At 42.6% G+C, this 16,042-nt stretch overlaps 1 protein-coding gene across 4 annotated transcripts in view; it reads left to right on the top strand.

The window, feature by feature from the left end:
• The window catches only part of lrrc1 (leucine rich repeat containing 1), a 184,290-nt gene that overhangs the window by 82,689 nt on the left and 85,559 nt on the right, over positions 1–16,042 (top strand). For all 4 annotated transcript variants that reach the window (XM_060852839.1, XM_060852831.1, XM_060852854.1 and 1 more), the window contains 2 exons: positions 8,427–8,483; positions 9,771–9,834. In XM_060852839.1, the coding sequence (XP_060708822.1) occupies positions 8,427–8,483; positions 9,771–9,834 (121 nt within the window). The remainder of the gene's footprint in view (positions 1–8,426; positions 8,484–9,770; positions 9,835–16,042) is intronic.

The following is a 16,042-nucleotide window of genomic DNA, read 5'->3' as shown; positions in this document are numbered from 1 at the left end:
TTGCTTTTGAAAAGTAAGCAACCTGACACATGGAAGCATTGTTTAAATAGCTACTTAAACAAGCAGTAATTGAAGATTAGGTTGTTCTGTATTCAGATGGAAGTTTGGTTGGCATCAAGAAGTTGATTTCTGTGGCTAAAAATCATACTACGTCAGGTTATAGCCCAATAGGTTTATTTGGAAGCACTAGCTTTCGGAGCACTGCTCCTTCATCAGATGGTTGTGGAGTGTAAGATCGTACGACACAGACATTATAGCACATGTTTACAGTGAGTTGCAACTGAAATTATATATTGAAAAATACCTGGATTGTTCGTTAAGTCTCTCATCTTTTAGAATTACTATATTGATTTTGGTTCTTTCATGTTTAAATCTCAGAACTTTTTTTGAAAAGTTACATTCTCAAGTGAACTTTAATAGGTGCCATGTTGTCTCAGATAATGCAATGAAAGTGTGAGATGCCCTGTGTGAGGCTTTCTGTACCCCAATGTTCAGACTGATTCTATTCCTAAAAAAGGGATTTACAGATGACATTTTTCTTCTTCTGGACCTAGGACAAGGAGTCACTGAAACAACTACATCGTGATATTAACAAATTTCATCCCACCATCAAACTCATCATGGACCACTCTCTGCTATCTGTCTCATTCTTGGACACATGCATAACTAAGGATGGGCATCTCAGCACCTCACTCTACCCTAAACCCACAGATAACCTCACAATGCTACACTTCTCCAGTTTCCATCCAAAAAACATTGAAACAGTCATCCTCTATGGACAAGCTCTATGCATGCACAGGGTTTGCTCATATGGGGAGGAACATGACTGGTGCTTGGAAGTACTGAAGGATGCCCTCATCTGGACGGGGTATGATGCTCACCTCATTGACTGCCAGTTACGACGTTCCACACCAAGAAACTGTAATGACCTCCTCAGGAAAAACACATGAGCTGCAACCGAAAAAGTTGTTGTCCAGTACTTCCCCTTTGCAGCCTGCAACACATTATCAATGAGGATGAGCACCTCGCCAAGACCTTCCTCACGCCTCTACTTCTCACCTTTAAACAACCACCAAACCTCAAACAGATCATTGCAGCAAACTGCCCAGCACCATATAGCCCTGTCACAGCAGACGCTGCAAGACCTGCCAGAGTGTTGACATGGATACCACCATTACACATGAGGACAGCACCCATCATGGCAGGTACCTGTGTGACTTGGCCAATGTTCTCTATCTCATACACTGCAGGTAAGGATACACAGAGGCACAGTACATTGGTGAGACTGAGCAGAAGCTATGGCAATGGATGAATGGACACCGCACAACAATCAACAGACAAGAGCTTTCCCTCCCAGTTGAAGATTGCTTCAGCAGTTCGGGACATTCGACCTCGGACCTTCGGGTGACCATCCTCCAAGGTGGACTTCGGGACAGGCAACAACATAAAGTGGCTGAGCAGAGGCTGATAGCCAAGTTCGGTACCCATGGGGATGGCCTCAACTGTGGGACCTTGGGTTCATTTCACACTACAGGTGACCCCACTACACTATTGCTATCGTGCTCTCTTGCTTGCCTTCTCACGCTCTCGCTTGCCTTCTCATGATATCTCTCTCTCTCTCCCTCTCTCTGTCTCTCTCTCTCTGTCTCTCTCTCTCTGTCTCTCTCTCTCTCTCTCTCTCTCTCTGTGAACTCATATCTCCCCCTCCCCCATAGCACGCGCACACAAGTTTGTGAGGTGAATTTGTACTTGAATTATATTTTGTTTTGCTCAAAAACTGCGTGAATCAATATAGGATTCTGTAAATTCCTTTCTTAGAAATAGAATCATTTTGAACACTGGAGTACAGACAGCCTCACACCTTCATTGCATTATCTGAGACAACATGGCACCTATTAAAGTTCACTTGAGAATGTAACGTTTTTTTTAAAAAAAATTCTGGGATTTACATATGAAAGAACTGAAACCAACAAAGTCATTCTCAGAGATACGAGACATAACAAACAGTCCAGGTCGATTTCAATAAAAATTTCGGTTGCATCTCACGAAATGTTTGTTATCATTGTGTCTTACGATCTTGTGCTCGACAACCATCTGATAAAGGAGCAGAGCTCCGAAAACTAATGCTTCCAAATAAACCTGTTGGACATGGTGGTGTGTGAATTTTTAACTTTGTCTATGGACCACAAACAGGTTTTCATTGACAAAAGCCTTTTGCCTGCCAGCAACCATATGATTGATTCTTGGATAACTGAACTTTTAGAGATTGGGGAAAAAGATACAGAGGAGTCATCAGATTTTCACAGCTTTTAAGCTGTTTCTCTCTTCTCTGCAAACAAGATTCATGTTCAATCTGAAAGAGACCAGTTTATTCTTTCAGTTGCCGTGAGCTCGTGCTTTTAGTTGATGAGTCAGATAACTATTATAAATGGACCAGCCACTTTTATGCCATGTACAAACTTGTGGAAGCATTTGGGAGAGGAAACTTCCTAAACAGCACAAGCCAACTCAACAGATCTTGTGAACCAAATCCATTACACTGCTTTCACAATTTTTTCTCCAGCCATTCTTTTTCCCCATGTCTGCCAGACAAATCTGTCTGTGTATGCAAGGAGACTGTATGGGGATTAGATTTTTAACTAGCTCTGTTATATTACAACGGTTTATAACTGCTTACCTGTAGTTAGAATCTAATTGCTTGTAATAACTAGCAATTCTTGTTAAGTGCAGAAACCTGGTCTGTGCTTTCTATAAACCCTCATCTGTAAATCAGGTAAATTGGAGAATCTTTGTGCACTTAAGAAATCTTTATGTTTTGTGACCACTTGAGGAATAGTGGAGCTTGATTTCCAGCACACCACCCAATGAGCTGTGACAGAGAGTAGGTACTCAAGATATAGATGTTGGTCCATTTTTACATGACATTGCTATTTATCTTAATCAATGAAAGATTAGAATTAGGTACGTTTGGGCATGGAAGGATTTGAAAACAAGTTTAAGAATCTTGATGTTGAGCTAATGCAGCCAAATCATGCTCATTGATGATTGATGAATAGAAGGTGTAATGTGGTGGATGTCCTTCACAGCTCTCCCCCACTGACACCTCAGTCACCGGCCCTGCCTTATGTCCCAAGAGTAGGTCAAGTTTTGCACCTGCTCTAGTAGTACATCCACAAACTGAATCAGAAAATTTTCTTGCACCCTTAACACTATTGTCAGTCCCAGTCTATTTTTGATTAGATTAGATTAGATTCCAGAGACTGTGGAAACAGGCCATTCGGCCCAACAGATCCACACCGACTCACTGAAGAATAACACACCCAGATTCATTTCTCTCTGACTAATGCAGCGAACACTATGGACAATGTAGCATGGCCAATTCACCTGACCTGCACATCTTTGGACTGAGAGGGGAAAGTGGATCAGCTGGAGGAAACCCACATAGATACAGGGAGAATGTGCAAACTCCACACAGACAGTTGCCCAAGGTTGGAGTCTAACCTGGAACCCTGGTGCTGTGAGGCAGCAGAGCTAACCACTGAGCCACCGATGTCGCAGAAAGTTAAAATCCCCTATCATAACCACCCTGTTATTCTTACATATAGCTGAGATCTCCTTACAAACTGGTTTCTCAATTTCCCTCTGACTATTTGGGGGTCTGTAAATACAGTCCCAATAAGATGATTATCCCTTTCTTATTTCTCAGTTCCACCCAAACAACTTCCCTGGACGTATTTCCAGGAATATCCTCGCTCAACACAGCTGTAATGCTATCCCTAATCAAAAACGTCACTCTCCCTATTCTCTTGCCTCCCTTTCTATCCTTCCTGTAGCATTTGTATCCTGGAACATTAAGCTGCCAGTCCTGCCCATCCCTGAGCCATGTTTCCATAATTGCCATGATATCCCAGATCAATGTTCCTAACCATGCCCTGAGTTCATCTGCCTTCCCTGTTCGGCCTCTTGCATTGAAATAAATGCAGTCAAAATGATCAGTTCTACCTTGTTCTCTGCTGTAGCAGTCTCAGATTGAAATCTTTCCTCACTATCTCCCTTGGTCCCACCTCCCCACCTTACCAGTTTAAATCCTCCAGAGTAGCTCTAACAAATCTCCCTGCCAGTATATTAGTTCCCTTCCAATTTAGGTGCAAACCATCCTTCTTGTACAGGTTACTTCTACCCCAATAGAGATTCTAATGGTCCAAATATGTGAATCCTTCTCCCATACACCAGCTCCTCGGTCATGCATTCATCTGCTCTGCCCTCCTATTCCTGCCCTCACTAGCTCGTACCACCAGGAGTAATCCAGATATTACTACTCTCAAGGACCTCCTTTTTAAATTCCTGCCTAACTCTCTGTCATCTCCCTTCAGAATCTCCACCTTTTCCCTTCCTATGTCATTGGTTCCAATGTGGACAATGACCTTTTGTGGCCCTGCTCCCCTGCGAGAACATTCTGCACCCTGTCTGAGACATCCTTGATCCTGGCATCAGGAAAGCAACACACCATTCTGATTTTTCGCTGCTGGTGAAAAATGTGTCTGTACCCCAGACTGGAGAGTCCCCGAACACAATTGATCCCTTGGAACCCAACGTACTATTTAAAAGGATTTGCCAACAGCATCATCAGATTTTCATCCACTACTCTCCAGGGGAATGTGTATGGGGAATTGATTTTCCAAGAGAAATGCAACCCTGGCCATGGCAATAAATTAGAACCTGCAATCAAGAAACATTCGAGGAAGGCAAGACACGTGAATAGGAAACATTTTACAAGTGCATTTTTGATTGGTTCATTCAGATTGAAGCTGAGGTACATTGATGGGAAAAGCACAGCAAGGTCACTTTTTCCTGTGAAGGATATCCACCACATTACACCTTCTACTCATCAGTCATCACTGAGCATGATTTGGCTGCATTAGCTCAACATCAAAATTTTTAAACTTGTTTTCAAATCCTTCCATGCCCAAACGTACCTAATTCTAATCTTTCATTGATTAAGATAAATAGCAATGTCATGTAAAAATGGACCAACATCTATATCTTGAGTACCTACTCTCTGTCACAGCTCATGTTAGCAAGGTTAGATCTCTCGGAATACAGGGAGAATTCAGCTACCATAATTCCATTAGATTTAAAATAGTGATGGAAAAGGATAGAGCAGAGCTAAAAGTTGAAGTTCTAAATTGGAGAAAGGCCAATTTTGATGATATTAGGCAAGAACTTTCAAAAGCTGATTGGGAGTAGATGTTCGCAGGTAAAGGGACGGCTAGAAAATGGGAAGCCTTCAGAAATGAGATAACGAGAATTCAGAGAAATTATATTCCTGTTAGGGTGAAAAGAAAGGCTGATAGGTTTAGGGAGTGCTGAATGACCAAAGAAATTGAAGGTTTGGTTAAGGAAAAGAAGCAAGCATATGTAAAGTATAGACAGGGTAGATCGAGTGAATTCTTAGAAGATTATAAAGGAAGTAGGAATATACTTGAGGGAAATCAGGAGAGCAAAAAGGGGACATGAGATAGCTTTGACAAATAGAATTAAGGAGAATCCAAACGGTTTTTGCAATTACATTAAGGAAAAGTGGATAACTAGGGAGAGAATAGGACCCCTCAAAGATCAACAGGTGACCTCTGTGTGGAGCCACAGAAAATGGGGGAGAGACTACATGAGTATTTCGCATCAGTATTTACTGTGGAAAAGGATATGGAAGATATAGACTGGAGGGAAATGGATGATGATACTTTGAAAAATGTCCATATTACAGGGGAGGAAGTGCTGGATGTCTTGAAATGCATAAAGGTGGATAAGTCCCCAGGACCTGATCAGGTGTACCTGATCTGTGGGAAGCTAGGGAAGTGATTGCTGGGATATTTGTATCATCAATAGTCACAGGTAAGGTGCCGGAAGACTGGCTAACGTGGTGCCACTCTTTAAGAAGGATAGTAAGGACAAGCCAGGGAACTATAGATCAGTGAGCCTGACGTCGGTGGTGGGTAAGTTGTTGGAAGGAATCCTGAGGGACAGGATGTATGTGTATTTGGAAAGACAAGGACTGATTAGAGATAGTCAACATGGTTTTGTGCTTGAGAAATCATGTCTCACAAACTTGAGTTTTTTGAAGAAGTAACAAAGAGGATTGATGAGGGCAGAGTGTAAACGTGATCTATATGGACTCCCCATGGGAGACTGGTTAGCAAGGTTAGATCTCTCGGAATACAGGGAGAATTCGGCATTTGGATGCAGAACTGGCTCAAAGGTAGAAGACAGAGGGTGGTGGTGGAGGGTTGTTTTTCAGACGTAGGCCTGTGACCAGTGGAGTGCCACGAGGATTGATGCTGGGCCCTCTACTTTTTGTCATTTACATAAATGATTTGGTTGCGAGCGTAAGAGATATGGTTAGTAAGTTTGCAGGTGTAGTGGACAGCAAAGAAGGTTACCTTAGATTACAGCAGGATCTTGATCAGATGGGCCAATGGGCTAAGAAGTGGCAGATGGAGTTTAAGTCAGATAAATGTGAGGTGCTGCATTTTGGGAAAACAAATCTTAGCAGGACTTATACATTTAATGGTGAGGGCCTAGGGAGTGTTGCTGAACAAAGAGACCTTGAAGTGCAGGTTCATAGCTCCTTGAAAGTGGATATGCAGGTAGATGGGATAGTGAAGAAGGCGTTTGGTATGCTTTCCTGTATTGGTCAGAGTATTGAGTACAGGAGTTGGGAGGTCATGTTGCAGCTGTACAGGCCATTGGTTAGGCCACTGTTGGAATATTGAGTGCAATTCTGGTCTCCTTTCTGTCGGAAAGATGTTGCGAAACTTGAAAGGGTTCAGAAAAGGTTCACAAGGATGTTGCCAGGGTTGGAGGATTTGAGCTACGGGGTGCGGCTGAACAGGCTGGGACTGTTTTCCCTGGAGCTTCGGAGGCGGAGGGGTGACCTTGTAGAGGTTAACAAAATTATGAGGGCATGGATAGGATAAATAGGCGAAGTCTTTTCCCTGAGCTGGGAGAGTTCCAGAACTAGAGGGCATAGGTTTAGGGTGAGAAGGGAAAGAAAAAAGAGACCTAAAGGGCAACTTTTTCATGCAAAGGGTGGTACATGTAAGGAATGAGCTGCCAGAGGAAGTAGTGGAGGCTCGTTCAATTGCAACATTTAAAAGGCATTTGGATAGGTATATGAATAGGAAGGGTTTGGAGGGATGTGGGCTGAGTACTGGTAGGTGGGACTAGATTGGGTTGGGATATCTCGTCGGCATGGATGGGGTTGGACCGAAGGATCTATTTCCATGCTGTACATCTCTGAGACTTGATGACTACATAACTCCTGCAATGGGACTTGACTTCTTTTCATCCAGAACTGCTGCATCTGAAGTAATTTGCTGCAATGCTTCATTGGAAGATGAAAATACAGTTATGTTCAGAACGAGATTGGAATTCGAACGAAATAGTCATTGAATGGATAGTTTTAATTAGATTTTTGTCCCCTCAAATGATCTCTTATTAAAAATGATCTGGTGATTTTTAGGTTATTTTAGCTGTGCGGATTATGGTGACAGTGCCGTAACAACTGTGATTGTCCCCAGCTCCTGTATCTGAAAGTTTCCAAGTTCAGATGTATTCTAATACATTAGTTTAATCCTGTTTCAAAAATATGAAGTGAGTTTCAGATGAGTTAATATATTACTAAATGATGAATTATTATTCATAGCAAAGTGGCTGAGCATGCAAACTAACACAAGCTAATCAAAGCCATTCATCTTGGAAGGGCACACTATTATGGACGGCACAGTGGTTAGCACTGCTGCCTCACAGCGCCAGAGACCCGGGTTCAATTCCCGACTCAGGTGACTAACTGTGTGGAGTTTGCACATTCTCCCCGTGTCTGCGTGCGTTTCCTCCGGGTGCTCTGGTTTCCTCCCACAGTCCAAAGATGTGCAGGTTAGGTGAATTGGTCATGCTAAATTGCCCGTAGTGTTAGGTAAAAGGGGTAAATGTAGGGGAAGGGTGGGTTGCGCTTCGGCGGGTCGGTGTGGACTTGTTGGGCCGAAGGGCCTGTTTCCACACTGTAAGTAATCTAATCTAATCTAATATTCCAGAATAATCTATTGAGAATGTCATACCGAAGAATATCGCTTATATAAACTTTTAGAAAACATTTGATATGACAAAGAACGATATGTTAGTGATAATAAAAGCATAGATTGGAAGTTATCTTGCAACATGGCTTACTGATTTGGAACAGGAGACAGAGTTGGGCTAGGGGTAGTAGACCCTGGCAAAATGACACTTCACCAGAGGGTTTCCCCAAGGTCCACAGTTGTGTTTCAGCTTTACAGTACGTGTAGCAATGTCTTAACGAATAAAAATTGTATATTCGATTTGAATTATTTTCTGCACTTTGTATTTGATTATGTTTTTTCTTACTGTTTCAGTCTTATAAACTTGGCATCACTTGAGCTAAGAGAGAATTTACTGACCTTGCTACCAGAGTAAGTGCAATGGAATTTTTGTTTATTTTTGTAATTGTTCACCAATATAAGTGGAAAATTATAAGTGATGCGGGTGAAATTAAGTTCCTTGAATTATAATCTAATCTAAAATTATTTGAATTAAAGTTTGTAACTTCTGGTTAAATACTTCCAGGATTACTTGAATCAGGAAATCTCCTGAGTTCATTATCAAGAAGAAACTGTTTCCACTGACTGAATTTGTCATTTTGGATAGTGACGTTTCTTAGCTCCTGTGCCATTGGTGATCTCTGTCCTATTCCCGTCAGTGTAGAGGGACGGGAAATTTTGGGAAACATATTGTCAAAGTATTTTTAGCTCTTGGTCTCAGCTAGTGAAAAGGAGAATACTATCATGAATTTGATGGGAGATGGTCTAATTTTGCTTGTAACTCATGTGCAAAGGGTCTACCCTCGTAAATCACAGGAGGGGTCCAGGTTCAAGTCCTTGTGTCAAATCTTACCTGCAGAGGGGGGCTGCACATTGACTGGTACTCTTCTTCACTTACGGGGAAGAGAATTCAGCTATTCTTCTCATTGCAAATGAAAAGTACTTATGCGGACATCTGACTGGGGGGCAATGTAGGTTATCCGTGATGTCTCAATGAACAGAATTCTGACATGACCATCCAGACACACAAATAGTAACCATGTGGGCAGAACACTGAGAAGCTGTTGGTGCCTGTGTGGAGTATGCTATTGATTGATCCAGTGGTGATAGAGAGGCTCCAGGGGCCTCCTAATTGATAGAAAGTATCAAGCTCCCAAGTAGCTCGACTCTCCCTGGATGGAAAAAAAATCTTCAAGAGCTGGGTGTGTGTGTCCTAAATTGCCAAGCTTTTAATTTGTGCATGTTCATAGTTCTTTCATGCACAGATTTGTGATCGACCATTAGTTGAATAAATCCAGAAGTTGGTTTGTGTGTTTATTGTTAAGAATTTCAAAGTGACCTGGCTATTTCGCTATATCCTTAAATTTTCATTCTCGTTCCTATTTAAGGCAACACAATCGATGCGTCAAAACTACTTCTTAAATGTAAGAAGTGTCAACTAAGTTTCAAACTAAATGCGTTTTGTGTGGATAGTGACTTTCAAAGCTACAGTTTTCTGCACCGATAGATGCTACGTTTTGTTTATGACTACAAAATGTATAGTGTGACTGTTATCAAGTCCTGTTCAGTGTCTGCTTATGTTAACTGCTGTCACAAACCTTATGGGTAAATGATATAGCAATCAAAATGTTGATGCTGAGAAACCATATTATTTTGCAGATCACTTTCCCTTCTCTGCAAATTGGAAGAATTGGATCTTGGAAACAATGAACTTTATACTTTGGTAAGATTCTTTTAAGCAATGGCAAAATGAAAAATCAGCGAGTCGTATCCTATCAGGGAGTGATTTTTCCTTTCATTCTGAGTAAAGCTTAAGTGAATCATTGTGTTACATGCCTATATTAGGACTCCCTGGCCTGGATTTTGCAGTTAGCAGCAAAGGAAGCGTTCTTACTGCTGATCTCAATGGTTGCAAATGAAGGTCTGACAATCTTTGTGGCAGGAGTTTAACTATGCTCCATGATGGTATAAGTCTGTTGCCAAGTCAAAGGAATGCCTTGGTGTCGGGCAGCAGTGATATCAGCCAGCCAGTAAACAGTAAATTGAAATTTTATCAGACCAAATTCAGAAAGTAGAACAAGTACAAATTCCTTTTGAATTTATAATTTCGGATGGTGAAATAAAGATATGACTGTATTAAACTTAAGGTAAGCAGACTTTTTAAAAATGTTATAATTTTTAAAATTGTTATAAGGCAACATGATACTTCATAAATATATAGAAAAACACTTTCCTTGTTCAATAAAGTTGATTAGTTGTTGTGTAATTGTGAAGTTAGCAGTTGTGATCTTCCCAAGTGGAGGCTCTCTGCTTAATTTTCCCTCCCTCCTACTTTGCACTTTCCACTTTAGTTCCTCATATGAGCCTCCTATTTTCAGTTTCAATGAACAAGATGACAAGAGAAAACAACATGAGAGAGTTTCCCATTGCCAACCTGGTAATCTTAAAGGAAATGTAACTTCTCTTCCCAAGTCATGATTTGGAGATGCCAGTGTTGAACAGGGGTGTACAAAGTTAAAAGTCACACAACACCAGTTTATAGTCCAACAGGTTTATTTGGCAGCATTAGCTTATGGATCACTGTTCCTTCATCAGTTGGTTGTGGAGTATAAGATCATAAGACACAGAATTTAAAGCAAAAGTTTACAGTCTGATGTAACTAAAATTATATGTTGAAAAAGACCTGGATTGTTTTTAAGTCTCTCATCTGTAAGAGTGAACATGTTGGTTTCAGTTCGTTCAAATGTAAATTTCAGAACTTTCTTTTAGAAAGGTTACATTCTCAAGTGAACTTGAACAATTGGTGTCATGTCCAGATAATGCATTTAAAGTGTGAGGTGCTCTGTGTGAGACTCTCTGTGCCACGATGGTCAGATTGATTCTAATCTAAAAGTGGTTTTACAGAATCTTACATGGATTCATGCAGGTTTTTGAGAAAAGTAAAATGTAATTCTGCAAGTACAAATTCATTCCACAAACTTATGTATTTATGTATTCTTGTGGGTGTGCTTTGGGGGTGGTGGGAGGTGGGTTATGAGTGTCTGTGAGAGAGTCTGTGTGAATGTGAATATAAAGGGTATAAGTCTGTGAGAGCGTGCATGTGAGTATGTGAGTGAGTGAGTGTGTGTGTGTGTGTGTGTGTGGGTGGGTAGTGCAATGGGCTCACCTGTAGTGTGACATGAATCCAGGATCCCAATTGAGGCCATCCCTGTGGGTATCGAACTTAGTTATCATCCTCTGCTCGGCCACTTTTCGTTGTTGTCTATCCCGAAGTCTGTCTTGGAGAATGGTCACCCGAAGGTCTGAGGTCCAGTGTCCAGGACTGCTGAACTGTTCTCCGACTGGCGGGAATACTCCTGTCTGTTGATTGTTGTGTGATGTTCATTCATCCATTGCCGTAGCCTCTGCTTGGTCTTGCCTCAGGGCATCTGTGCCAATGTTGGCTGAGCCACATGAGTACCTGCCGCATACATGGTAAGAGGTGTCCCCATGCGTAATGGTAGTCTTTCTCAATATATAATTTCAGTTGCATCAAACTGTAAACTTTTTGCTGTAAATTGTATCCTCTTCCCAAAGAGTTCTTGGGTCTAAACCTTGAATATGTGGTTCTGCACCCTGGACCCAGAATAGGTGTGATCGTGAATTAGCAAAACACCATTTCTGGTGATGAGAATGTAAACATTTATATTAATCTATTATCAATTGCTGTTCTGAATATGTTATAATCTTATCATGAAATTTACATAGCACGTTATTGATTTAATACTAAGTGTCATCCCATTCTCTCTTGAGTCGAAGCAAAACGCTCGGAGATGCAGTTGTTTCACCTTCCTTTATTCCAGGCTCTGGAGAGAGAGAGAGAGAATGAATGCCCATGTGCACAGAGACAAGAGTTCACGCTCTTCTCTCGAACAACATCTTCTCAATGAATTATGTAGTCATTTCATAGAAAGGAACATCCAGTTAAGGCAATTTACAAAGGGTGACCTTTGCAATCAAGGAGTATCGATAGCAGAGACCAAGCCCTTTACTGTTATATATTGGGTGTTCTTACCTTTGTTAACTGGACTTATACAATGGATACTTTTCCCCTTGTTAGCTGACCTTGCATACTGAATGCTTTCAATATTGTTAAATGGCTCTATATAATGACTGCTTTTCCACCTTGTTAACCCTTACCTCCAGCACCCCGTTGTCAATGCTAATCTTATCTGATCTGAGTCACGAACAGCGGAACCTCTTGTTTCACAAAACTCAGAACTTAATTCTTTCCCTGCCTGGTTTTACCCTACACACATTCTAATTCCCTCCTCCTGTCATTTCATGATAACCAATGGCATAGGAGCCGACCTGAGTGCTTTCGTCATTTAAATCCTCAATAGCTGGGTCACCAAGGCCCGTCCTGTTGGAAAAATTCCCTGCATGAGTCTATCATTCAATGTAAGATGTATTTCAGAACAGCTAATCCCATGAAGATTCCTCTTATAATTACCCCAATGTAAATAACCATGTTAACTAACCAGGCCTTCCACCCTCCGAGCCCCCATTCCCCCTATCTGGCCCATCCCTTGCCCTCGTTTGTAGACCTTAATTGTTCATCTATCTTGTGGACATAGCAAATGACATTAGTGGTGACGTTGTCCCTGCCCATGATACATTTGTCCTGTATTATAGGACAAGGAGGTAATCCATTGCACAGTGAATTTGCATGGAGAATAGTCTGAGTTGATTCAGGTTCTAGATGATGACTTTGAATGCCCCTCGGGCAGCCATATTAGCCCCAGAAGCCCCAAGGGAGAAAAAGCCTGCTGCTGTGTAACCAGCTGCCTGTCCTGCACTAAGGGTGGGAAGGTCTTTGTAGGCAGTGCAAAATTCCTCTGAAACATCACATTTCTGGTGGCCATGTGCTGGTTCCCATACCCCAGACAGGGTACAGTCCTGAGTGGGGGTAAGTGGACTCTAGGAAGTTTGTGGCTGTACTGTTGAAGAAGGAAAAGTAGCCCGAGTCTGTAAAAAGGGTTTCTGAGCAGCCTTATCGTGAGAATAATCATGATTCATCCAGGCAAATATGGTGCCAGTGGAAAATGAGGCTTCCTTAACTCCTCCTCCTCTGGTTTGAGGAAGGACAGACACGTGGTCATCTTTTATAAGGTGGGTATGATTGACTTTTCCACATCTGAATACAATCAGATCTGTCACAATGGGAGTTTATACTTTGCATGTTCCGGGTAGGTCCGCATTTGTGACAGCGGCTGGAGTGGTAAAGGCAAGGAGTTTTTTCATTGCAGATGAACACATTCGGACATCCCCATCCATGACCATTGAAACATCTTTTACATTCCAGGTGGTTACTGGGGAGTTTCCCACTTAGGCCTTGCTACCATATATTTCACCGCCCCCCCCCCCCCCCGCCAATCCCTGTCCACGCGGTCAGAAAGTTTGGAAAGATACATTCAGTCTGCCATGGGGGCCTGTGCAGCTTTGTACCGTAGACTTATTCTTTGGGACTGTGGCAAAACGTTACTGGCCAGAGCGCACTGGTAGTATAGGCTGCAGTCCCACTGAGGAAAAATGGAGAAGAGAGAGTTCACTCCAGTGGGCTGGGGGAAGCAAGCAATGGTGCCATCACTGTACAGCCATTGGTAGACTTGCTAGAAATAATTGATGACAGTATATTCCTGGATAGTCAGTACAGATTGTTCTGTATTGGGGAGGGCTATGTGGGACTGAGTCAGGGATATCGTGGGAGGGGATGTGCCTTTTAGAGAGGGGGTTATCTTCCAGGGCCTCCCTATAGCACTTTCCGTCATACAATAGGTGATGATCTATCCCTTTCGGGGGTCCTTTCTACAGGTAAAGTCAAACTTGCAGCCCCAATGCCAACACAGAAGTTGCCATAGATTTCTTTGGTCCAGGATCAACTTGAGATTTGTTTGGGCAAGCAGTCCATTACAGTAATCGCTTTTAGTCACATTCCATATCCCAAACAGATTCCCTTGCTTATTGGGACAAGCAAAAACATCTCCCCTGCATAAATGATGGACCTGGTTGCCCTGTTTGCAAATCTTGACCCTCCCTTTGGTACCCTGGTTAGAGAGAAGTATATATATCCCTGCTAAACCTATCATAATGCTAATCTCCATTGACGTCCCCATCATGTCACCTTACTGGAGGTGTGTAGAGGTGTGCATTGTATCAATAGCAAGGCCGACAATACAGAGGTACAAATTAAAGTTTTTTTTAATCAGTCCTTCTTAGTCCTTTTACTCCTCCTTCTCTTGGTTCGTCATCCACCGTTTACATTCACTCAGGTGAATCCAGCGATCCTTTCCTTTAACCTTCACTGCGGTGGGTGTTTGGAGCAACACTAAGAATGGTCCTTTCCAGCGGGGTCCTAGCTTCAGTCTTTCCAGCCTAGAATTAAGACCCACTTGCCAGTCTCTACTCCTTCCCAGTCACCGTCTCGATTCGATGGGGTAGTTTGGTGGTTTCCTTCACTTGTCAGTGGAGAGACTTTAGAGATGTCATTAGTTCTTTGAAATAATGCTGCATTTCACTTCCCATTATATGCAGATCAGTCTGGGGTGGTGGGGCCTGGTTGCCATCCCATGGAGTTCGTCCAGGGCAACCTGATGTTATTTTAACTGCTGTGAGACCGGTGTTGGTTTGGGGAGTAATGCGCGTGTGGTACAGGGCGAAGGGCATGACATTTTGCCAATTCAGTCCTATCTAAAGAGTGAGTTTAGTAAGTTAGTCTTTCAGAATTCCATTTGCATGTTCCACTGTTCCTGCTGCCTTAGGATGATATGCACAATGGAACTGTTGGTCACTGTTGAGGATGATACACAGTCTTTGGTTGGTTTTTCCAATAAAATGAAGAGGGATAGAGAAAAGGTCATGTTGTAAATCAATGATGGTGAAACAGGAAACCACAATGGGAACCTGCTCCAAGATGGTCGCAGGGTTAGAGATGGTGGCATGGAGGGGTACAACAATGTCATTTATGGACCAAAGGTCCTGAACTAGACACCAGTCAGGTCTCCCTGGCTTGGGAACACCGAGGATTGGGGTGTTACAAGGCAAAAGGCAAGGGACACGGGCACCTTGTTGCAAGAGGGATTTGATCGGGGGGGGGAGACCATCTACTGCTTCCTTTTTAAGGGGATACTGCGAGACACATGGGGGTGTAACATAGTCCTGGCGGTGTATAACAACAGGATCGAACAAGGTTAACCCAATATCTATCTTGGATATTGCCCAGACTTGGGTGGTGGGGAGAGTGGGGCCAGTCGAAGGCTGATGGTGATGGAGGGTTCCATGGCATGAACTTAACGAGGAGTAGTAGAGAATAGTTACCACTACTGCAGAGCGCAGGGTCAGTATTAACCAGGGCATTAAAAACCATGGGCCCCATTTCACGGGCCACAAGGCATCCAGTACAAGCAGTGTAATATGAGGGCTGATGCCTGGTGACTGGTGCCAAAGGAAACTAAGCACTTTAACAGCAAGTGCAGACCCAGCATTGCCATTAATGAGGGCATAGAATGTATTGGGGGAGTTTCGCCCTCAGTAATGGGTGAACAGGGCCTACAATATATCAGAACATCCAGAAGGATCGTATGCAACAGTAACGTGAGGTTGGAATTTTTCACTGAATGAAGGTACATCAAGCGGCAGAGATATCCAAGGACCACCATTGGAGTGGTCTACGTACCCAAGGGGCGCGATGGTCAGTAATACTAGAAATACTAATTCCCCCATCCGCACAAGTGACTGATAGATTCAAATGGCATAGAATGTCTCTACCATCAAGGTTGAGGCCCAGAGAAGGAGTGACTACAAACTGAATAAGGGAATTCTGTTGTCTATAGAGGTCAAGGGGAATTCCTGGACGTGGAAGAAAAGACCCAAGAGGTGCAATTTTTTTAATC

Source organism: Hemiscyllium ocellatum, chromosome 3 (assembly GCF_020745735.1).
Source record: "Hemiscyllium ocellatum isolate sHemOce1 chromosome 3, sHemOce1.pat.X.cur, whole genome shotgun sequence".
NCBI classification, from domain to species: domain Eukaryota; kingdom Metazoa; phylum Chordata; class Chondrichthyes; order Orectolobiformes; family Hemiscylliidae; genus Hemiscyllium; species Hemiscyllium ocellatum.
The sequence above is the reverse complement of the archived record's forward strand: the minus strand, read 5'-3'. Positions and strand labels throughout refer to the sequence as shown.